Genomic DNA, 25,094 nt, shown 5'->3' with positions numbered 1-25,094 from the left:
CAAATTTGGTATTGATGTTGATGAAGATCTGTTTGATGATAATGAAGTATAAAATTGTCTATAGAGTTTCACGTTTTGGTATTGCCCTATACAACGGCCTCACCCACTTTATGGTTTTTTGAAAAGTTCAACAGTATAATCCAAACGGTCTTACTGGTATTTTTAGTTTAAGGTGGAACACGTTTGAATCCAGATACTATATAATATAAAAATGTTTTTTTTTTTTTTGTCTTTGTGGAGGGTTTTAAAAATTCAACCCGGCCGAACTCAATATTTTTTTACTTGTTGATTTTTTTTTGTGTACAGTAATTTGTGTGTCGGTATCAATATTATTTTAAATAATGCATTTTGAAACTCAATCTAAGTTTCACATCATGAATGACTACTAAAATCGCAACCTGTCGGAAATGGTAACACTTAGAAAAATTTACTATGAGGCATTTTAAAGAGAATTTTAAGATTTCCCAAAAAATAAAAAATAATAATAATAATATGAGTTTTTTTGAGCTTTAGGCCAGTTTTTTATTTTATTTCATTTTTGATCTCCGATATTTCGCAATTGTATAAATTGCATCTTCAGGGGATCTACAAGATAATATAATATTCTTAATATTACTATCACAGCATTGATTAAAAATAGAAACAAACACAATGTTATTACACAAAAATCGCTTACTTGTAAACAATAATCGTCAAGTTAACTTAATAACTACGATAGAATGCACTATCATCGTCGGCTGTTAATATTGCACTGATTTTGTTTACATATTGCACGATCTCTTCTTTTGTGTCAAATGCCTATAGCAATAAGCTGCGTTATCTGTGTCGCTCTTAAAATTTATTCTCTCTGTTGTGTGTAGATTGTTGATGTGTAACATTTCTAATGTGAGTCTTCTGTGGTAATGGTTTTCCGTTTGCAGTATTTTTACTTGTTCAAGGTTTGGCTGATGGTTGCTTGATATACAGTGTTCCGCAAGCGCTGTTTTTTGTGTGTAATTTTGGTTTCTCATTTTTAAATCAGACTTATGGGCTGATAGTCTAGTTTTCAATTTATTTTTTGTGGTACCAACATAATATTTCCCACATTTTTCGTTAGGGTTGCCATCGCATTGTATTTGGTATATCACATTGTGTTTATCAGGATTTTGTATTTTGTCTTTTGTATGGCTAAATAGCTTTTTGAGAGTGTTGTTGTTTTTCTGGGCTATTATATATTTGTTCTTGTCATATAAATTTGAGTTCTGGAATCGTTCTGATAAATTTGGTACGTAAATCATAGATTTATATATCTTTTCATCTTTTTGGGTTTCTCTAGTAGTATTCCGTCGTCCTATTAATCTATTTATTATTCTTATTGGAAAATTGTTGTTTGTTAGAATATCTCGGATTTTGTGTTTGTTCTTGTTATGGAATTTCTCGTCACTAATGCTCATTACTCTATGTACTAAATTTTTTGCAGTGTTTATAATCATTTGCTTGGGATGTTTCGAAAAGAAATTTATAATTCTTCCCGATGCCGTGGGTTTCTGATACCAGTCTAATTCTAATTTGTCCTTCTTTCTATATATTATTGTGTCTAGATATGGTAAACATCCATTCATTTCATCCTCCATGGTGAATTTGATATTGTTGCTGAAACTGTTAAGTATATTCAATGTATCATTGATTGCATCTTCCCCAGTTATCACAAAAAGATCGTCCACGTATTTCGTTAATATTTTGGGTTTTGTTGTCAGTTTTTCCATGCAGGTGTCTAAGAGTTTCTCCATGACTATATCCGCCACAACTGGAGAAGCTGGTGAACCCATTGGCAGTCCTTTCTTTTGTTTATATATCTTGTCGTCGTATTTGAAATATCGGTTGTCTTTAATGCAAAATTTTAGAATACTTAAAAATAGGCCCTTTGTCATATTTGTGTATTCTTTTAGTTCTTCCCACCTTTCGTCGATTATTTGAATACCAAGATCTATCGGTATGCTTGGGAAGAGTGATACTACGTCAAACGAAACCATCCTGTCATTTTCTTTAATCGTCATATTTTTAACTTTGTTTTTGAACGCCATTGAGTCTTGAACGTTATATTTGGAGAATTTGGTAAGATTTTTTAAAATTTTAACCACATATTTGCACAGTTCTTCCGACGGAGAATTGATTGAAGAACAGATCGGGCGTAACGGGAAATCTACCTTGTGGATTTTTGGTAGTCCATACAATCTTGGAGCTGTAGCCACGTCACTTCTGAGTTTTTTCCTTTCCATTGTCGTAATAATGTTGTTTTTGTATAGCTCCTCCACCAGTTCATTATTCTTTTTTATCAAACCTGTTGTTGGATCTTTGTTCACCCGTTGATATGTCATCATATCTGAAATAATACTGTTCATCCTCTGTTTGTAGTCATTAATGTCATTGTGTTTGTTTCTATTTTTAATCAATGCTGTGATAGTAATATTAAGAATATTATATTATCTTGTAGATCCCCTGAAGATGCAATTTATACAATTGCGAAATATCGGAGATCAAAAATGAAATAAAATAAAAAACTGGCCTAAAGCTCAAAAAAACTCATATTATTAAATATATTGGAAAATAGGTCGAAAAAACTCACACTTATAATATATAACACGGAGAGCACGCCGAATACCAACAACATGATCTACAGAAACATCAAGTATAAAAACAACATCAAACACAGCATTAACAAACACAAAAACACAAAAGTGAAGATTGCCAAAACAAAATGCTCTTTAACTTTTCTAATTCGATGTCGTAACAACGGCATCATTCCTAACTTTATTAGAAATGCCTTAAAAAATATTCACAATATTTTTAAGACACCTCAAATATACCACATTAAAAATACATTAAAGGGATACATTGATACTTTTCAAAACAAGATTCTCAATCTACTAATTAAACAGAAACATTACGAAATAAAGAACAATCAAAGGGATCAACAAAATATAGAAAAAACTTTGGGAGAAAATCTAACACAACAAGAGATAAACATAGTTACTCAAAACGAAAGCAAAATAATATCGAACATGGAGAACGAAATAAAAAACACACAGAAAAGAAAATTCGAAAAACTTAAACAACAACAAATGATACAACTTGGCATAAAACAGAATGATAAATGGTTTGTAAACAAAACAAACACTCAATTCCCCGATGACGTGAAATGGCTTCTTTCGCTTGGAGAGAAATTTGGACTTCCAACAACAAAATCACAATTCCCACTATTTAAACTAATAGCAGACGGCGAAGACGTAATACAAACATGGAATGACAAAGAACAACAAGAAATGATGAGGACAAAGTTCACAACAATGATAGACACACATATGAATAAGATGAAAGAGAGTGAACGAGATAAATTTATCAACAGCACAGTGGGCCGCACCAAAACTTTTTTGAAACAAAATAAAAATATATTAATTTTAAATGCTGACAAAGGAAATGTTACGGTTGCAATGGACATTAATGACTACAAACAGAGGATGAACAGTATTATTTCAGATATGATGACATATCAACGGGTGAACAAAGATCCAACAACAGGTTTGATAAAAAAGAATAATGAACTGGTGGAGGAGCTATACAAAAACAACATTATTACGACAATGGAAAGGAAAAAACTCAGAAGTGACGTGGCTACAGCTCCAAGATTGTATGGACTACCAAAAATCCACAAGGTAGATTTCCCGTTACGCCCGATCTGTTCTTCAATCAATTCTCCGTCGGAAGAACTGTGCAAATATGTGGTTAAAATTTTAAAAAATCTTACCAAATTCTCCAAATATAACGTTCAAGACTCAATGGCGTTCAAAAACAAAGTTAAAAATATGACGATTAAAGAAAATGACAGGATGGTTTCGTTTGACGTAGTATCACTCTTCCCAAGCATACCGATAGATCTTGGTATTCAAATAATCGACGAAAGGTGGGAAGAACTAAAAGAATACACAAATATGACAAAGGGCCTATTTTTAAGTATTCTAAAATTTTGCATTAAAGACAACCGATATTTCAAATACGACGACAAGATATATAAACAAAAGAAAGGACTGCCAATGGGTTCACCAGCTTCTCCAGTTGTGGCGGATATAGTCATGGAGAAACTCTTAGACACCTGCATGGAAAAACTGACAACAAAACCCAAAATATTAACGAAATACGTGGACGATCTTTTTGTGATAACTGGGGAAGATGCAATCAATGATACATTGAATATACTTAACAGTTTCAGCAACAATATCAAATTCACCATGGAGGATGAAATGAATGGATGTTTACCATATCTAGACACAATAATATATAGAAAGAAGGACAAATTAGAATTAGACTGGTATCAGAAACCCACGGCATCGGGAAGAATTATAAATTTCTTTTCGAAACATCCCAAGCAAATGATTATAAACACTGCAAAAAATTTAGTACATAGAGTAATGAGCATTAGTGACGAGAAATTCCATAACAAGAACAAACACAAAATCCGAGATATTCTAACAAACAACAATTTTCCAATAAGAATAATAAATAGATTAATAGGACGACGGAATACTACTAGAGAAACCCAAAAAGATGAAAAGATATATAAATCTATGATTTACGTACCAAATTTATCAGAACGATTCCAGAACTCAAATTTATATGACAAGAACAAATATATAATAGCCCAGAAAAACAACAACACTCTCAAAAAGCTATTTAGCCATACAAAAGACAAAATACAAAATCCTGATAAACACAATGTGATATACCAAATACAATGCGATGGCAACCCTAACGAAAAATGTGGGAAATATTATGTTGGTACCACAAAAAATAAATTGAAAACTAGACTATCAGCCCATAAGTCTGATTTAAAAATGAGAAACCAAAATTACACACAAAAAACAGCGCTTGCGGAACACTGTATATCAAGCAACCATCAGCCAAACCTTGAACAAGTAAAAATACTGCAAACGGAAAACCATTACCACAGAAGACTCACATTAGAAATGTTACACATCAACAATCTACACACAACAGAGAGAATAAATTTTAAGAGCGACACAGATAACGCAGCTTATTGCTATAGGCATTTGACACAAAAGAAGAGATCGTGCAATATGTAAACAAAATCAGTGCAATATTAACAGCCGACGATGATAGTGCATTCTATCGTAGTTATTAAGTTAACTTGACGATTATTGTTTACAAGTAAGCGATTTTTGTGTAATAACATTGTGTTTGTTTCTATTTTTAATCAATGCTGTGATAGTAATATTAAGAATATTATATTATCTTGTAGATCCCCTGAAGATGCAATTTATACAATTGCGAAATATCGGAGATCAAAAATGAAATAAAATAAAAAACTGGCCTAAAGCTCAAAAAAACTCATATTATTAAATATATTGGAAAATAGGTCGAAAAAACTCACACTTATAATAAATAATAATAATAAGGAAAATAAATCACAAATAATTGCTTTTAAACCCTACTAATCTTTATGAAGGAATGTAAACGACGGATATTTTTAAATAGCTTTGTGAGAATTTCTGCCATTTTAACCACTCTAATTATGTCTATTTTACCTGAACTACTACTATGTCTCAGCAAATAGTTAACACAGTACCAATGTAGTTTCAAATTTTAGAAGGGCTGCTATGTTTCACGGCTGTGCAACAAATTTCAAAATTCTAGCTTTACCTACCTAAATACCATGCTTAGGCATTAGATATATTTTAGATCAAATATACCAAAATGCAATTGTATCTCAACCTCATACACCAGTAGTGACTCAAACTCCAATTATTAACATTCACTTAATTCCATAAAACAACATTTAGTACATTTTGGTAATATTCGTACCGTTTTAATTAAAAACCAAGCCAAATTTTAATATTCAGCGGTTTTGTCTTAACATCAATATGCCAATAAATTACTCGTCATTCTTAATTAAATTTGTGTCAATCTACTTCATAGTTGAGTACACCAATTTCTAAACGTATGAGTGATTTAAAAAATGTCATATATTTTATATCACTCATGAACATAATATCACTCGTACAAACGACCGGAGTCCATGGAACTAGATAAGGACCTAGTTCGTTCGATCGTACTATGTTGGCACAACTATATTCTTTATACCAGATTGAATATTAACTTATAAAGAACGTATGATTATTACTTACATTACTTTTACGTGTCATTACTCATACGCAACAGAGTTTTTTGGAACCTAAAATGAAAATTGAATATAAGAAAAATTAAAATTATAAATTGATCAATACAACAATATTAACATCATTATAAGCTAAATACGAACAATCTTTTCCAACTTCCCCTTCCCGATGCTTTCTAAGCGCTAACCAACAAATTAATAAAACAATCATGTTCGATAATCGTGTTCCAGTTAATAAGATAATCATTAGCGTCGACACATTTTGTTCACACAGTGACCGCAACATTGTGATAACAACAACATTATTTTGTAAACAAAAACAACTAAACAACAAACCTAACTATAAACAACACTCACACACACACAACCCCCTCTCCCCTATGTATATTCCACATGTCCTCTCAAATTCCTTGCTTCCCAAAAAAATGACACAATTCTGGTAGTGATGGTCGTCACAACATCGAACCACAACCCAGAAATTCTATTCAACATTGTTTGTTTTGTAGCTGTAACTAATGGAGCAAAACACGAGCGCTAAAAACACATTGCTGCGGTTTCGGGTTTTGCCAGAATTTATTAGAATAAAACATATTGGAGGTTTTCTGGGAGGAGGGAGAATATTAGATGTGGTCAATTATATTTGGAAATTGGATTTTAGAAAAAATTAAAATTTTTTAAATATTTTAAACCAAAAATCATAATTTTCAAAAAATGTTTTGTTGTATTTAGAAAAATTATTGAAATGCATTTTTTAACTTCTCCACCCTAATGTTTCAATATTTTCGGCTCCCTCAAAATAAAGTCAAATGCAAAGCATTTTTAACATTTTTGTTTTATTCCAGGGCTTTTTGAATCCTGACATTTGACTTGAATGTAGTTGAGGTTACCTCGCAGAATTATTGGATGTATTTAAATTGGTTGAAGTTAACACAAATATAAATAACAATACGAAAGACTTTCTATTGAATGTAGATTTTAATAAAAAGGCAAAAATTAACGACATTAAATTTACCGGCTGGAAATTTTTCATTCCCTCACCATTTGGAAAACAAAGGTATGGCTAAGCCTTTGAAAGTAGCGGTGTGGTACTAAAATATACCAAGCGTCTATGATTAATAAAATAATTTTACAAAATAATTTTTGAAAATAATATTTGAAGAGTACATAGTAATTTCAGAGGGTCTATAAAATCTGAAATTTTGTGTGAGGGTCAGTCTTTGTATGCATGGTTAACGTACAGCTGAGTTTGTAAAAATTTGAACTAAAAAAAATATTAAAAGGTACAAAATATACATCAGACACTAAAATATACTTAATATTTGTATGTAGGTTTACAAAACGCAAATTGATCGGTTTTTGAAAAATCAATATGTACAAAATATTGATATTAGGGGAAAAAGTGTAACTTGAAATCTTATATTTGACATGGGGAGGGTGGGGAGGTTATATTAAGTTTGTCATACCGAAGTATACATTTTAGACCCCACAATGTATATATATTCTTGACCAGCATAAAATTCTATGTCGATTTAGCGATGTCCGTCCGCGTGTGGAAATCACTCTAGCTTCCGAACGAAATTAATAGGTTGATAAAATTTTACTCAAATGTATATTATGTCTGCAGGACTTTTGGTATAGCCCCCATATAATGGTACCTCCATATCTTCAGTATTTTGGTGATTTAAGCAACATTATTCACCGAAATTGTTTGGTATTTGAAGTTCGTAATGGATACTAGAGCCTACCCCCATATTACAATACCTCCCGATATTGGGTAGTTTGATGATTTTGGTGGAATTATTCACCGGAATTATTTCAAATTTGGTATTTAAAGTTCGTAATGGTTACTACAGCTTGTGATAGAATATTGTCTGTGTATGTCCACGTTTTGATGTAGTCCCAATATAATAATCCCTCCTTGTATTCGGTATTTTGATGATTTTAGCTCATTATTCACCGATTTTTTTCAAGTTTCGCATTTGAATATTGTAATGCCTTATGACACAAGGCGCTAGCTTAATTTTTCTTTTGTGGTAAATATGATGGGTTACCGAAAAGTTTATCATAATCGTATTATTAAAAAACGAAATGTACTAAAAGTACAAAATATCGCTATGAAGTGTTCGCAGAGAGTCCACATTTATTTCCAATTTTATTCGCATAAAATTGTAAATCCAAATTTTAACTTTTTGTGGGGGAGGTATCGCAAGGTGTGGACAGAAAAATTCCATATGCACATCAGATCTCTTTACGAGGGAAATATTAAAACATAACAGGTTTGAACGGAATCGCTGACTTCATTCGCAAGTTATGAGAAATATAAGTATTTAATATTGTAACACTTTGTAGGGGAGGTACATAGGGGTAGGTCGATATCTATCATCTTCACACCATATCTTGTATTAATAAAAAAACATTGGGATGTGTGGAATCTGAAGAGAGGCGGATGCTTATTTCGTATTTAATGAGAGATGGAATTCAAAAATTCAAAAATTTTTTGGAGTTTTGTTATTTAAAATTTTGGCCCCTTTGTGAGTGAGGTACCAGACGGAGTGGAGTGATATATCTCATCTTCACATCAGATCTTGTCCTGTCTGAAATATTGGGATATGCGAAATTTGAAGAGAATTGGATGATTATTTTATAAGATGTATAAATATTCACAATGTAGACCCTTCGTGTGGGAAGTACATAATGGAGTAGGACGATACCGTCGCACCTTACTGATAAAACATTTGGGATTTGGAAAGTTTGGTTCTAATTATTCAAAATATTGACCCTGTGAGGGGGAGGTACTTGGCATTGTCCATTTTCGCACCTGGCGAAGCATTGATTCAAGTATTGGGATTTACAAAGTTGGAGCAAAATCGGATTATCCTTTCATATTTTGTGCAGTAAAAAAATATTTTCTTTTTTTGAAAATTTGTACATTTTGCGGGGGAGGTACCAGAAAGAGTGGACCGATATATTCCATCTTCACACCAGAGCTTTGGTTTGGATAAATTTAGACGATCGTTTTCTTGTTTTATACGGAAAATTATTTTCATTGGTATTTTGACCTTTTGTGGGAGAGTTATCGGATGGATTGGACGAATGTTGCCCATCTCCGAACTCGATATAAGTTTGGACCAAATCGGGTACTCTCGACTCGACAGTTATCATGCGCACCAGCCAGATAGAGCGCCGGACGAACGAAACCTTTAGATCGACTCCAAATGTCCTAAAATGGGTTTGAAGCCATATGGCTGAGGGTATACAAAACACATGTGATGCTAAATATATGAAAAAGAAAGATTTTCCAAACAATGAAAGAATGTTGTTGTTTTTTATTGTTGACCTGTATATTGATTTATTTTGGCTTAAGGTCAATTGAAAAACATCAGTGTTTTATTTTTATAATTTTGATATTTATTTTCCGATATTTCGACTGTCTTCGACAAAAATTTATATTGAGAAAAGCAACAGTCTTGTTTCACCGTCTATGTTAAATGAAAGAATATTAAAAATGATGTTAAAAATTACTGCCAAATTGTTTAAAAATGGGGTAAGTCCTTCAAATAATTTATTTTTGAAAACGGTTCACATTCCATCCCATTTAAACTTCTAAATATTGCAGCGGGGTACATTGATACAATTATAAGGGAGACAATTAGGCTTTGTTTTATGTGGAATATATCGGAGAATATCAGTCAGTCAGAGCTTCCTAAGTTTCAAAACTGTCTCTTACTCAAATATTTTGATTCCAACATCATTCTCATTTTGATATATATTTGTGTTTTATTTGTATTACCAAATCATTGTCATGTTATTGCATCTCTTTTTATATTCATATGAATATTATTTTATTATTTGTTTGCTTTTGCTGCCTTTTTTGTCTAAATAAGAAAAAAAAACCCATAAATTTTATCGTTTTCTTTGTCCCAGTCGTTATAAATGCATTATTGTTTGTTTAAGGACATGTGTGTGCGAGTGTGTAAATGCTCTGATGGGTTCATATAAATGTTTGTCTTAAATGTGTAAAGGCTGCTTGAATGTTTTGTAAAACATCAGACCCTCCCATTCGAGTTTTTTAAAGGCCTGATTTGCTTTGTTGTTGGCAATATTTTGTTTTTAGCCAAATATAAAATTGCTGCATCCTGTCAGTGGAACAGTTGGAAATATTTATGGGGCGCCAAGTGGTCCTGACAAGCCAGGAATTTAACATTACATAGTTTTTTCTAAACAGAAAAACGGGTGGGTTGTCTAAATAAGCAGCCTTCTGGAAAGTTAAATGCCTAAAATCATGAGTATTTCTTAAAAAAAAAATTTGTGAAACGCTTTGTTTCTAAAAATATTTCATCAAGTCTCCGGACCTTTTAATATTTTCTTTAAAGAATTTTTGGAAATTAAAATAATCTATAAAATTCACAAGACTCTATCTGAAATATCTAATTGAATTAAGTGATTATTTAAAAAGTGAGTACTATTTGACTTTTTCCATTTTTTTTCAATTTTGTTTTAAATAATAGATTTCTTCTAGAGGCCCCCACAGAAAAACTTCCAACTCTAATTCGAATAATTTCCCAAATTTCTCAAAAATTTGTATGAACATTAGGTGTATGGTGAACATAGGATGTGTAGATCCACCTCCGTAGCCAATTTGTATATCCTACAAAACTTAGTGTTAGAGGTATTATAAGATTGATTGGACCAAAACTTATGTCAAACGGCGAAATATTGGTCCTAGACCTACGATGTTTTTTTTAATCTTTCTTTCTCGCCAAGCTAAGTCCATCGAGCTATGTGTGTCCGTCTCACCGCCTGTACATGATAATTTGTAACCACGCTACAAGTCGCAATTATGGCGTGGTCTTTAGCATGGAGGTGGGGTTAGGTCAGAATAGAAGCGTATTGTTTTTGGAGATAATGCGAAAATATTTAGAGGTTGAAATGGACCAAGAACAGAAAAATGTCATGATATTGCAGTTTCTCTGCAGGTCAAAATTATACAGCTACCAGCAAGGACAGAAACATAGCAATTTGAATGTCCATCGGATAATATTTAGAGGGTGAACAATAGCGTTTGTGAGAAAAATACAAATGTTTTATTCAACCCAAAAATATTTTTAATCTCAATAAAGGTCACTTCTGGCCGATGCATTTATGACGATAACCACGATATGGGATATATAGAGTGGGATAAAAAACTGCAACCAATTTCAGACTGCTGTCATTTTTAAGCCACTCATCCGACAGATGTTAAAATTATTCCAGTGACAGCTCATTATATTGTTTACAAGCGTACAAAGGATTTCGATGCGAATTTTCCAGAAAAAAGTTATTCGTGATATAATTCAAGCGTAATAATGTGATTTCTTTATATTTGGCTGGAAAACCATCGTTGGAGCGCTCCAGCATTTAAATGTGAATAAATCTTTTATGTCTCGTATCATCGCTCGTTACCGTAATAATGGTAGCGTAGCCCGACGTCAAAGAAGTGCACGGAAGAAAACAGCAACATCAGCAAAAATGGTTCGAAAAGTAAAGAAGCGACTTGATCGAAACCCGCGTTGCAGTGGCCGAAAAAAATGGTTTGTGATCTGAACATATCGCAATATTCCGTTCGTCAAATATTGAAAAATGAGCTGGGGGTAAAGCCATCGAAATTCCAAAAAGTGCAAGAACTTACACCGCAACAGAAAGAAAATAGACCCGAAAGAGCTAAAGAGTTGCTTCACTTGACCGAAAGTGGTGAACTGTCGAATTTTAGTTTTCTCCGTCTCCGATGAGAAAAAATTCGTTGTCCAGCAGTTTGTAAACAATCAAAATGATCGTGTTTACTTGCCAAAGTGGACTGTTGTGTCTGGAGTGTTTTGGAAAGCAAGGTTGGCACTAAAAAGTCACAAAGTGTCGATTACCTCAAACAAGCGCTTGGCCGGGAATGGGCCAAATACCACAGAGCAACATTCGGAATTAAAAATTATGGCGTTTGACTATGTTGCAGTTTTTTTTTTCTCCCCCTGTATTGTTCTTTATTTGTTTGTTAATAAAAATATCTACTCAAATAATTAACATGAATACTTCAATATTTTTCCCGATCTCAAAGCATTTTCACATTTCTTCTTCAGCCCATGCGAATATTCTCACCAATCACTGCACAAATAATTCATATATTAATCCCAACATTATTAATTGGACTCTTATCAAAAAATCACTTTCTAAATAATATAGTTGTTGTTGTCATATTTGATGACGTCATTTATTGGAATGGTCAGTGAAAGGAATCCTCACCTTAATTTCATTTTCTCGGCAAACAAGTGGTCGAATACATCAATAAATCTATAAATATGGGGAAGACGAAATTTTCTTGGCAGACAATGAAACGAATATTAACTAATGCCAAGATTAAAAAAAATCTTGACGAAATGCCAGCCAATAATTGTGAGTGAAATTGTTTTTGTAAACAACAAGCCCACTTTCACACTTTGTCTGCCAACAACACGACACGACAGGGGCTAATGAACCCCAACTCGGAGACAATTGTCCAACTAAATAAAATGACAGACAGACGACGTACGGACGAATTTTGCTAACTTGCCAAACAAATCAAACTTGAAATTATCAAACAATAATTCTAACATCTTGGCCTTTTTGAGAATCTCATTCAACAACCACCTGTTCTTCGGCAAACATATCTCTTCTCACTCTCTCTCTCTCTCTCTCGAAAACACTCTCTGGCAGTGATCCTCAGAGTGAATGAAAATTCTCCCCTTCAAAGGAGAGTACGAGGGACACTGAAATCGAAAACAAATATCCATTCATGAGCCAAATGGGAAATACCAACCTCTGGAAATGCTGGCCAAAAAGCATTTGTTTCTTCTTGATTAGCCAATAAGTTAGTGTTGGCCGTTTTGGTGGCAGCCATGGCCAAAATGCGAAGACAAAAAATGTTGTATCTGAAATTGTTGTCGTCATAGTTGGCATGTTGTACACACTCCGTAAATAGTGGACGCAAGGAAATGCCAAGAAAATTTCGAAGTCACAAAATCAAAGAAAGAAAAAAATACTGGGCATCGCCACAAAATGTGCGTCAGAGATTAAAGCATTTTCAAAATTGCAACAAAAAAAATCTAAAGAAATTTTGAAAATAATGGCACTTAGCCACATGCATTATTTAAGAATTCCCCCAAAATGGTGCACCACCAAAAATCCATTTCATATATCATACCACCCCTCTCATCCTCATCCAGGAACAAAAGGAAGCCTATGAAAGATTGCCAGGCTGTTAGACCACAATTCAGGGGACTGGGAGTCATAGGCAAACTCCCAATGTTTCCCCTCCTCAAATGTTAACATTAAATTTATGTTATAACATTTGGCCAAACACCAAACAAACGACAATAAGAATTTCCTTAGCCAAGATGATGGGAAATGAAATAAAGAATAACAACATCCAAAATCACAAGCCGAGGCAAATGTTAAAATTGAAAATTTGCTATGTGTTTCTGTTATGTTCTTTTATTTTAGCTCATCGTTTGTTTGCTTGGCTGGCTGGCGGATAGGATGGCCACCCCTCCGCATTATGTTTTTTCTTGACTCGGCAGCAGACAAATAGGCGCTGCCAATTGCAGATTTTTAATGCGGCACTGCGAGTTGAGTTGATGTTACACAGCAGTACTGCCGTAACGCTCGGAATATTAAGGATGTGGCAAAAAGTGGCAGTTTAACTTACTTATGGATAGAATAGATGTTAAGAAGTCAAAGTAAAGTCTTTGTGGATTTAAAAGATTAGAAAATTAAAAATATTTATTTCCGCTCATTTGATTCTTCATGACACACATGAGGTTGTCCAGATTGGAATGGTCTCAACCTAAAGGTGCAGTCCCAATTGAAATATTTCGAAATTAAGTGTGAATTTAGTCCAATTTTATTTGATGTCTAGCTGGCCTGTGAGCACTATAACTCGCAAATAGAGTATTCGATATGGGTGTAAAAGTTTCGACCGAATTTTGTCAAAATTAGATGATGTTCGAAGATGGATATTATTGACCCACTCCTTCTCCTTCTGGTACCCCTATAAATAGTAAAAATTGACAAGATCTTTTATTTATTTATATGACAGTTACAACTAATCAAAATGTTGACCCCTTGTGAAGGAGGTACCAGAAAGACTGGGTCGATAAGTTCCATAACCACGCTACATACATGTTAGGTGAAAGTATCGCGTTGTGGGAAGTTAAAGGAAATATCGAATAATTATTTTGCATCTAATGAAATCTGTAATTATCCAAAATGTTGATTCCTTGTTGGCGAGGTATCAGAAGGAGTGGTTCGAAAAATCCCATATTAACATCATCCATTTATAGTTGAGCGAAACATTGAGATATACTTATTTCAGAGAGAACCACTTACAAGTTTTGGAAGTAATAAGAGTTGTAACTATCAAAAATGTTGACCCTTTGTGGAGGTACAAGAAGGAGAAATCAGCCAAATTACCACCACATTTGTACTTGGATGTATATGTATTTGTATGTGCGAAGTTTAAAAAGAAGCGTATATTTATTCCGCCTTTTATGAGCGTTACGGTTATTCAAAATATTGACCGTCTGAGGTACTTGTAAGAATGATCTGAAGTATTCCATCTTCATACCAGATCTGGAGTAATGTAAATACACCGAGTCTTCGAAATTTTCTTTCGTTGGGTGGGAGGTACCAGAAGGTGTGGTCGGTTTTTATAACTGTATGTAATGTAATGTTTGAAAGAATTCGGATATATTTCATAAGCGTTATGGTTATTCAAAATTTTGACCGGTTGTGGAGGAGGTACCATAATTTATCGGACTTGAAAAACTGAAAAATATTGGCATTCAATTCCTCGTACTTCTCTCGTACTTAAATACAATGTGGGATCAAAAAACTACAACAAAGTCAAAAGCCATAATTTTTACATCTTTTTTTAATTTTTATTGAATGAAACATACAAATGTCGGAAATAGCATCAGATTTTCAAATAAGTTTAGATTTTTTCGAGCTGGTCACCTTTGGCAAGAATTGTGGCCTTCAAACGGCCAATGAAACCGTCACACGCTGCCGAATGTTGCCCTGCAGTATTTTTGTCCACTCCTGACGAAGCGCTTGCTTGAGGTGACCGACACTTTGGTATTTTTAAGTGTCAACCTTGCTTCCCAAAATATTCCGACACAATAGTCCAAAGGATTGGTATCAGGAGATTTTGATGGCCATTGTGCGCTGGAAATGAAGCGAGGAACCTCATTCTGTAACCATTCTTGGGTGGCGCGTGCTGAATAATGTTGGAATGTCCAAGGTCTTCAACTAAAATGCTTGCGTGTCCAAGACTTTAATACACCCTCCAGAATATTTTCGCGATTATATTCGACATTTATTCTGTTGCCACCGTCGATTAATACGAGCGGAGAGCGACCATCGGCTGGCGGCCCACACAATCACCATGGCCGACGCACGAGTTCTGGTGGCCAACCGAATGTGCACATTTTCAGGTGATCTCTTTGGCAAGTAAACACGATCATTTTGTTTGTTAACAAATTGCTGGACAACGAATGTTTTCTCATCGGAGAAAACCAAATTCGGCAGTTCACCACTTTCGGGCGAGCGAAGCAACTCTTTATCTCTCTTGAGACTATATTCTTTCTGTTGCGGTATAAGTCCTTGCTCTTTTCGGAATTTCAATGGCTTTACCTCGAGCTCATTTTTCAATATTTGCCGTAAGGAATATTGCGATATGTTCAGCTCGCGCGCCATTTTTCGGCCACTGTGACGCGGGTTTCGATCAACTCGCTTCTTTACTTTTCGAACCATTTCTGGTGATGTTGCTGTTTTCTTCCGTCCACTTCCTTGACGTCGGGCTACGCTACCAGTATCACTGTAACGAGCGGTGATACGAAACACAAAAGATTTATTGACATTTAAATGCTGGAGTGCTCTAACGATAGGAATTTGTAGTTTTCCAGCCAAATATAAAGAAATCACACTATCATATATTGAATTCCATCACGATTACCTTTTTTTCTGGAAAATTCTCACGAAAATGCTTTTGTACGTTTGTAAACAATATAATGAGCTGTCACTAGAATTATTTTAAAAGCTGTCGAACGAGTGGCATGGAAATGACAGCAGTCTGAAGTTGGTTGCAGTTTTTTCATCTCACCATGTATGTGGGAGCTATTGTTGTATCTGAACCGATTTTCACAAAATTTCATAAAAGTTACTTTTAAGCTAAATTCTGTCTCAGGCTTCAATTTTCATTTAATTTGGACTACGATTTTCTTAAATTTGGAGGAAAGGGTGTTTCCAGGCTGTATCCGACATCGTATGCTGAATGTCATTGTTTTAGAGTGCCAATTACGTCTTTGGGGGCTTAAATTAAAAATCATATGAAACAATATAATGGAGCTATAGTTATATCTGAACAAATATATTTATGGGAGTAGAGTGGTGTCAATCATTGTTCAGTACTCCAGTTCCTTAAAGTATGAGTGATTTCATATATTTCATATCACTCATACACAAAGTTTTCATATATACTATCGGAGTCCACACAGTCTATTAAATTTCAGATTCCTAGGCCTACACGTTTTAAGCTCTGTTTGATAGGATTTCCACAAATTTTTAAAGCTCCCAAAAAATTCGTTTTATTTTCTTCATACCAAAATCGACCCTCATGCCAAATGCGTAACAAGTTCCAAAAATTTATCACACAAAACCGGAATACATTTTTTCTTTGCCTTACAAAACCGGATTTCTAGATATTTTTTATCAAAACAACGATTTTAAAGTCTTTTTCAAAAGGATTCAGTAGTAAACTAAATTTCAAAATTTCACTAAATAATATTGCTTACAGAATTTGTCATGAAAGTCTTGAGAGCCCACATTATATTCTTTTGCTCCCAACTTCCTTAACCCATAGTTGTATGAGCAATAAAATCTGACAACGCCAACACTCATACGCCACACAAAATTAAAAAAACGCAGACATTATTGAAAGGCTGTTTTCGCTTTCGCTTTGTTGTCTCCATAAAAATAATGCACTCAGACTCCTTTGAATAATAATTTTACGTTGTTGTTTTTTATTTCTCTCTCAGATCTATTTTTAATTTGTTTGCTTTTAATTCATCACCCACAACTGCGAACGAGTTTTTTTTTTTTCTTTCTCTGTCCACTTTGTTTTTCTTCTTATGACCAAAATATGCAAATACGGTAAATCATTATATTTTTCGGCTGTTTTTTTTTTTTTTTTTTTTTTTGTATGTTTCGAATTGGCGGCTTCGTAGTCTTCTTCGGCACTTTGGGGGCAAACAAAACTTTTTAGGCGTCATAGATTTTTGCAGGCCATAAAACAACTGTCCACAGCAATTATCGCAAATTTCCCCTCTCCCCCGTAACTGTAAAATTTTGACAAAGAAGCAAAAGCCTGCAAGAAGCCAGAAATTATGTGTCTGGCTGGTTGGTCCTCAACATTTACTTGATAGCACTTGCTTTGTTTTGTTCGAATTTGTTTTTTCTTTTTTGTTTTTGTGGAGATTTCAACAAAGACAAACAAAAATGATTTAATGATTTTTCTAATGCAGTATTTAATGCCTTTTATATGTTAATCAACGCGAGAAATTTTCTGGAATGGTCACAAACAAAACGGAACCAGACCATCCAAAGTAATGTAGCGGCAACAATTATCCCAAAAACAAAATCCCTTGTTCTCGTTCTCCACCCCCCTCTCCACATTCATTGATATTGTCTGCCAACGGAATTTATGTCAATTGTTTGCATAGCCGACTGGCTGTTGGCTGGTCAACAAACAAAAACTTGCAAAACTTCTTGTTTTAGTTTTTCCGATCAAAGAGCAGCGCATTGCAATGAGGCACTTGAACCACTCACCAACCGAAATTCTTTTGTAGCCTTTGAAAACCCCCTTCGAATGAGGCGATAATAAATTGTCCAAATATTCATCACTCAAAAAGTGAAACACTTCAATTTGGTTGTTTCGGTTTGGGTGTGTTCAAAATTTCGAAATTCATAAAGTTAAGCGCATTCCCAGCCCAAAACGAAATGAGTGAATGATTTTAATTGCACCCAAAATTTTTTAAAAGCCGGCACACAAGGGGAATGTTTTTCTTTTTGATTTAATTTTGTGGTCGAGAGGAAATGACTTTATTGCACAAAAAAAAGAAATATGGCAAAACAGATGCACATTTTTTGATATTTTTAATGTATTTCATATTTTTTTTTTTGTTGGTCGCTAATAAGTCAAGAACTTTTGAAAATAAGTCAAAATAATGAACGCACAAGGTACCCTATATAAAGCCTTGTACATTTTTATAACCTACACCACATAGTGGTAAGGTTATGATGTCTTTGTGCATTTGTTTGTAACACTTAGAAGGAAGCGAGATAGACTCATAGTTACTTTTGAGAATCTTCATAGAATCACTTACTGAGTCGATTTATGCATGTCAGTCCGTTGTCCGTACGTCCATCCGTCGGTATGAAATTGCAAATTGCAGGTCGCATTTATTATCCGATTGAGATGAAATTTCCAAACAATATTTGTTTCGGTTCAGATATAGCTATAGCTCCCATATATATGTTTCATCAGATTTGGTGTTTAAGTCCCTCACATTTGTAATATGCATCCCACAAGAATGATATTTGGTACAAGATATCAAATGCAGCCCAGAAATACCTCTGCCAAATTTGGTCAAGATCGGTTAAGATTTGGATATAGCTCCCATATATATCTTCAACCGATTTCGGGCTAATTGTGCACCAAATGGCCAAAATCAGTCCAAATGACGTGAATTTAGGCACATCTAACCGAATTCAGTCAAGAAGCAAGTACATCAAATTTGGTGAAAATCCGAGAATATTAATAAAACCATTGCAAAATTTACGCACATTCACTTTTTCTGTCCAAGACTATTTCAATGTTTACATATGCAAACACCTAGAATCAATATAAATTTTCAGCATACAAGCTCTGTCTTTTCACTCAACGGCAAATTAAGTACCATTTAGTTCTTTTCGAATAATCTAGTACGCATTTCCAAATCCACCAACTTCTCTTAAAACTATACACCAACAGTGGCGTCTATATAAATTTTCAGAACTCCAGCTCTATCCTAAGACCCAATCCCAGGATTATTGCCATACTTTTGGTACAATTGTACTACCTATGTCGACACCTCCTCCTTCTTTCCACCACAGACACCAACAGTGGCCTCGATACCAAATTGCAGAAGTTCAGATCTATCCCTTCACACAATACCAAAATCAATAACATTTAGTACACATATCCAAAACAATATACATCTCTACATCCTAGATACCTTCACATCCTAATTCCAGATACCAACAAAGATCTCAATATCAACCAATAACAAATTTAATACCATTTAATACTTTTCGTAACAATATAGGACGCATTTTCAAACTCCGCCAAATTTCAAACACAGATACGTCGATAATATCCAATTTAAGAAATTTATCTCCATTCCTTCAACCAGTACCAAATATAGGACCATTCAGTACTTCTCGTCCAATTTCTCCCTTCTTTTGAAATCAAGCTATGGATCACATTTGTAGTTCCATGTTTAAATATAGTTGCTTCAATATTTGCTTCAATACTAGGTCCTGTGCCAAAATGGACAATATCGGTCCACTCCATCAAGTACCTCCCTCACAAAGGGTCAAAATTTGGAATAAGTAGAACTTTTATAAAATGTGATGTAAATGAATGTAGGTCTTATTGTCTTCAAATTACACACATCACAATATTTTTATTAACCCAAGGTCTGGTATGAAGATGGCATATATCGGGTCATATAAGGGTTCAAGCTTGGCACTTCTCAATATTTACATCAACACAAGATCTGTTATAAATATGGTAGAGAACAGACCATTTCTTCTGGCACCTCCCTCCACAAAGGGTTAAAATTTCGAATAACCAAAACGAATATAAAATCCGAAATAAGGATCTGGTTCTCTTTAAATTGCACACATCACAATATTTTTATTAACCCAAAGTCTGATTCGAAGATGGAATGTATCGGTCCACTCCTTTTGGTACCTCCTCCACATAGGGTCAAAATTTTGAATATTCATGAGGCTAATAAATCGCGAAATTAACATCAGATTCCATTCAGACTTGGTACATCTGAATATTTCCATTAACACAGGATCTGTTATAAATATGGTAGAGATCAGACAATTTTTTCTGGTACCTCCCCCACAAAGGGCTAAAATTTCGAATAACCAAAACGATTATAAACTCCGAAATAAGCATCAGGTTCTCTTCAAATTACATACATCAAAATATTTTCATCAACTCAAGGTCTGGTGGGAAAAGGGTCAAAATTTTCAATATCCATTAAGCTCATAAAACGCAAAATTATAATCCGATTCCATTCAGATGTGGTACATCTCAATATCAACAACATAAGACCTGTTATAAAGATGGTAGTGATTGGACAATTTTTTCTCGTACCTCCCCCACAAAGGGTACGAATTGCAAATAATCAAAATGAGTATAAAAACGGAAATAAGCATCCGATTCCCTTCAAATTTCACACATCCTAATAACACAAGATCTGGTGTGAAGATGATACATATCGGCCCATCCCTGATACTGATGATACTTTCTAACTTATTTTAACTACAACAGAATTATCTCAAACTTGGTATTTGGAGTTTCTCTGGCAGATAATTGGCTATAGAAGTCCCCGTTTCTTTATAGCCCCATGCACCGCTACCTCCCTATATTGATTATTTTGATGATTTTAGCTGCATTTTTCACCAGAATCATAAATTCGGAATTTGGAGTTCGCAGAGGAACTACTTCTGACAGATTATTGTCTATACAGATCCAAGTCTTCGCACAGCCTTTATATAACGGTACCTCACAATATGCAAATTTTATTTATTTTAGCTAGATTTTTTGGTTGATTTTTTATTTTGTTTATTCAATAAGGTCCTGGCAAAGTTTCAAGCCTTTCTATTGAATTTTATGGCTGAAACCTTAAAAAACCTAATTTCAGAAAATTTTGTACAAGGGGGGCCAAATGTGGTCCTACCTTAAAAATATTCTGTAGGGATTTCATTCCTCTGACAACCTAAAACGTCAAATAATTACTAATACAGTTAGAAAATTCGTGTAAAACTATGCCAAATTACAACCGATTTGTTTGAAAATTGTGGCTGGAGTCTTAAAATTTTTAAAAATCAGGAGGTACAGTTATAGAGGCTACAAAAATGCGCATGCCAAATTTAATTTATAAAATTATCGAATGCCCAAACTATTTTTTATTTAAGTAAAAACCTATACTGTCATAAAATAACAACACTTCGATATCAGTTTTTTGTTAAAAAAAAAAAAAAAAAAAAAAAAAAACAATTACACAAAGTATTAAATGACAAGAAAAATGTTTTTCTAAAGAAAATGTTTCAACTTAGCAATCCAACATTAACGGAATATGTTACTGTAAGTTCAACATGACACACGATAAGCCTCTGGTGAATGAGACACATTCATACATCCTCTTCATCAATTGTCACATTCTGTCCCTCCCAATGTTCGGACAACAAAAAAAAAACAGACAACAGATCAACGTCAATAAATTATGCATGCATTTATGTAATCTCTTAAGATCTGCTATATTTTTGTTGCTTTATCTTTCGAAAAAAAAACAGAAGTAGCGTCGCAAAATCCAATAACGCGCAATTGATTTCAGGCAACAAAATCCACCATCAAACACAAGAAGAAAAGCCCCAACAAAAAGAACATTCATAAAAGAAAACAAACGTTGAAAGAGTTTTCTTATTTTTTGTTGTGTCCTCTAATATAATTTTTCACTAGCGGAGACTTGTAATGAAAAGGGACTACAATGACATAAGAGAAGGGTATTAACATAGGAGAAAGATGTTTGACTAACTGACCTAATAGCGGTCAGGCAACGACGAAATCTAAAATCTTAAAATTTGTTATGAGGGTCGCTGATGGTGTGAAGGGGTGAAATAAAAACGATCAATACTAAAGCCAGGATTTTTGGAATTTCGTACGTTAAGGGTTCTAAAAGAACACTAATGGTACCGTATTGTTATGGAGCGATAGATTAGAGTAGAAATAGGTTGTGGTGATGCGATTGTGGTGATAAAAATTTCTGTTTAAGGGTCCATTGTTATTTAGCTACCAATTGAGACCTGTACTTCAAGAATTAGCTTTGCTCTTAATTAAACTCCAATGTTATCCTGCACTCCATTTGCCAGGCTAGAAGGGGTATATATATGTAGAATGTGTATATATAATCTGATACGCGCAAAATACGAACAAAATGTGCCTCATAGAAAAAACAGTTTAAGACCCCAGGACTCTTTGGACCAAATCCGTTTCAGAACATTTGGAGTCGATCTAGCGATGTCCGTCCATCTATCTGTCTGTCTGGGTGCCGAGCGCTCAATAACTATCGAAGGGAGTATCAGATCTGGTCCAAACTTGGTATATCGTAATATAATTATGAAACTTAGATCGAGTTCGGATAAGGACATTATCGGCCCACTCCTCCTGGTACCTCCCCCACAAAAGGTCGAACTTTTTAATGAAAATATTTTACTGCAAAGAAAGAGAAAGGATAAACCGATTTTGCTCCCACTTTGCAAATCCTAGTATTTGAATCAGTGCTATGTGAAAATTGACAATATCGGCTCACTCCATCAAGTACCTCCACCACAAAGGATCAAGATTTTGAATAATTATAAAATGTGATGTAGTTGGCCGATTGTCACCTCCCCCACAAATGGTCAACATTGTTTGTTTACTTGCCAAAGAGGTCAGCTGAAAATGTGCACCTTGGGTTGGCCACCAGAACTCAAGCGCCGGGGTGATAGTGTATGCCGCCATAACAGCCGATGGTCCATCTCCGCTTGTATTAATCGACCGTGACTTTAGAATAATTGCCGAATATTATCGCGAAAATGTTCTGGATGGTGTATTAAAGCCTTGTGCACGCAAACATTTTGGTTGCAGACCTTAGATATTCCAACCGGACTAAGCACCATCGCACTCAGCACACTCCACTCAAAAATGGTTACAAAATGAGATTCCTCGCTTCATTTCCAGCGCACAATGTCCACCAAAATCTCCGGATACCAATCCGTTGGACTATTGTGTCTGGAGTATTTTGGAAAGCAAGGTTGGCACTAAATAATACCAAAGTGTCGTCCACCTCAAGCAAGCGCTTCGCCGGGAATGGGCCAAAATACCGCAGAGCAACATTCGGGCAGCGTGTGACGGTTTCATTGGCCGTTTGAAGGCCATAATTCGTGCCAAAGATGCCCAATTCGAACAAATCTAAATTTATTCCAAAATTTGATGACATTTCCGACTTTTTTTGCTTTTATTCAATAAAATTTGAAAAAAAAAAAGTAAAAATTTGACTTTGTTGCAGATTTTTTATCTCACCCTGTATAAATTTTAGCTTTAAAAAGATGTACACACAGCTGGATCACCTGCTGTCGTTATACCGGTATGATTGTCAACATATTCGAGGTTATAATTTACACCTATTGAGATATTGAGATATGCCCATGTCATGTGAAACAAATATGTTGATACATTTTTATATTCTAACTTTTATTTTATTTTAATTCTTTATATAAATGTTATTTTAAAAAACCTGAAACATGCCCTTCACCATAATCTTATTGGTGAAACCCCTTGTTATTAATAGTCCCCCTATTTTTATTTGCTCTTCAGAACACTTCTGGTGCCGGTGTTGTTGCCGTCCACAACAACGACAATGATCGACATAAAATTAACGTACACCAAATGTTCTCGGACTCTAAGCAGATCGAAAGGAGTCTATTTTTATAGACAAAAAAACTCACAGCAACAAAACAAACCAAAAAGAACAGGCGATTTGTTCAAAGTGTTTTTTTCTCGTTTTTCTTGTTTTTGTATTTCTGTTCATCGTTCATCTGTTAAGGTTTAGTGTGTTATGTGACCATATAATCGTTTCGAAAATAAGTTTCCCAGTTGTTCTTCTGAATTGCTTTATTATTGTTGTTGTTGGTGTTTTTTGTTCTTGTCACTGATGCTTCATTAAAAAAATACCTAAATCCTTAGTTGTTGACAACAACAACGGCAACGACAGTGGCGGTAGAAACTACCCCAATACACCGGGAAACAATTAGTGGATTATTGTGGGAAATATATTGTGATAGGTGATAACATATCGCAATATTCCATTCGGCAAATATTGAAAAATGAGCTCGGGTTAAAGCCATTGAAATTCCAAAAAGTGCAAAAACTTACACCGCAACATAAAGAAAATAGACTCAAAGAGCTAAAGAGTTGCTTTGCTTGGCCGAAAGTGGTGAACTGCCGAGTTTGGTTTTCTCCGATGAGAAAACATTCGTTGTCCAGCAAATTGTAAACAAACGAAATGATCGTATTTTAATTGCCAAGGAGGTCTGCTGATAATGTGCACCTTCGGTTGGCCACCAGAACTCAATCACCGCCCATTGTGATGGTGTAGGCCGCCATAACAACCGATGGTTTCTCTCCGCTCGTATTAATCGACCGTGGCATCAGAATAAATGCCGAATGTTATAGCGAAAATATTCTGGAGGGTGTATTGAAGCCTTGGGCACGCAAACATTTTGGCCGCTGACCTTCGACATTCCAACAGGACTCAGCACCATCGCACTCAGCACGCGCCACCAAAGAATGGTTACAAAATGAGGTTCTTCGCTTCAATGGCCACCAAAATCTCCGGATACCAATCCGTTGGACTATTGTGTCTGGAGTATTTTGGAAATTAGGGTTGGCACTAAAAAATACCCAAGTGTCGATCACCTCAAGCAAGCGGTTCGCGGGAATGATCCAAAATACCGCAGAGCGGCATTCGAGCAGCGTGTGACA

General features: G+C 34.7%; 2 protein-coding genes across 4 annotated transcripts; one reads left to right on the top strand and one right to left on the bottom strand.

The window, feature by feature from the left end:
• Positions 1 to 493: 493 nt before the first annotated feature.
• Positions 494 to 2,397, bottom strand: LOC131801990 (uncharacterized). 2 transcript variants are annotated; one of them, XM_059121247.1, is made up of 2 exons: positions 677 to 2,397; positions 494 to 605 (listed from the first exon to the last, which is right to left on the bottom strand). In XM_059121247.1, exon 1 carries the CDS (start codon positions 2,379 to 2,381, stop codon positions 762 to 764), a length of 1,620 nt encoding a protein of 539 aa, XP_058977230.1. In that variant the 5' UTR covers positions 2,382 to 2,397; the 3' UTR covers positions 494 to 605; positions 677 to 761. The 2 variants fall into 2 exon arrangements, with proteins under 2 accessions (XP_058977230.1, XP_058977229.1); XM_059121246.1 differs by having other exon boundaries at positions 494 to 585.
• Positions 2,398 to 2,414: 17 nt separating this feature from the next.
• On the top strand, positions 2,415 to 5,385 carry LOC131801989 (uncharacterized). 2 transcript variants are annotated; one of them, XM_059121244.1, is made up of 2 exons: positions 2,415 to 5,202; positions 5,294 to 5,385. In XM_059121244.1, exon 1 carries the CDS (start codon positions 2,649 to 2,651, stop codon positions 5,115 to 5,117), a length of 2,469 nt encoding a protein of 822 aa, XP_058977227.1. In that variant the 5' UTR covers positions 2,415 to 2,648; the 3' UTR covers positions 5,118 to 5,202; positions 5,294 to 5,385. The 2 variants fall into 2 exon arrangements, with proteins under 2 accessions (XP_058977227.1, XP_058977228.1); XM_059121245.1 differs by having other exon boundaries at positions 5,274 to 5,385.
• Positions 5,386 to 25,094: the final 19,709 nt, after the last annotated feature.

This window comes from Musca domestica, unplaced genomic scaffold (genome assembly GCF_030504385.1).
Source record: "Musca domestica strain aabys unplaced genomic scaffold, Musca_domestica.polishedcontigs.V.1.1 19, whole genome shotgun sequence".
In the NCBI taxonomy this organism is placed as follows: Eukaryota; Metazoa; Arthropoda; class Insecta; order Diptera; family Muscidae; genus Musca; species Musca domestica.
This window is presented reverse-complemented; position numbering and strand designations above follow the sequence as displayed.

Coding starts and splice junctions, on each gene's coding strand:
- LOC131801989 (XM_059121244.1), top strand. CDS start 2,649: ATGATCTACAGAAACATCAAGTATAAAAACAACATCAAACACAGCATT.
- LOC131801990 (XM_059121247.1), bottom strand. CDS start 2,381: ATGAACAGTATTATTTCAGATATGATGACATATCAACGGGTGAACAAA.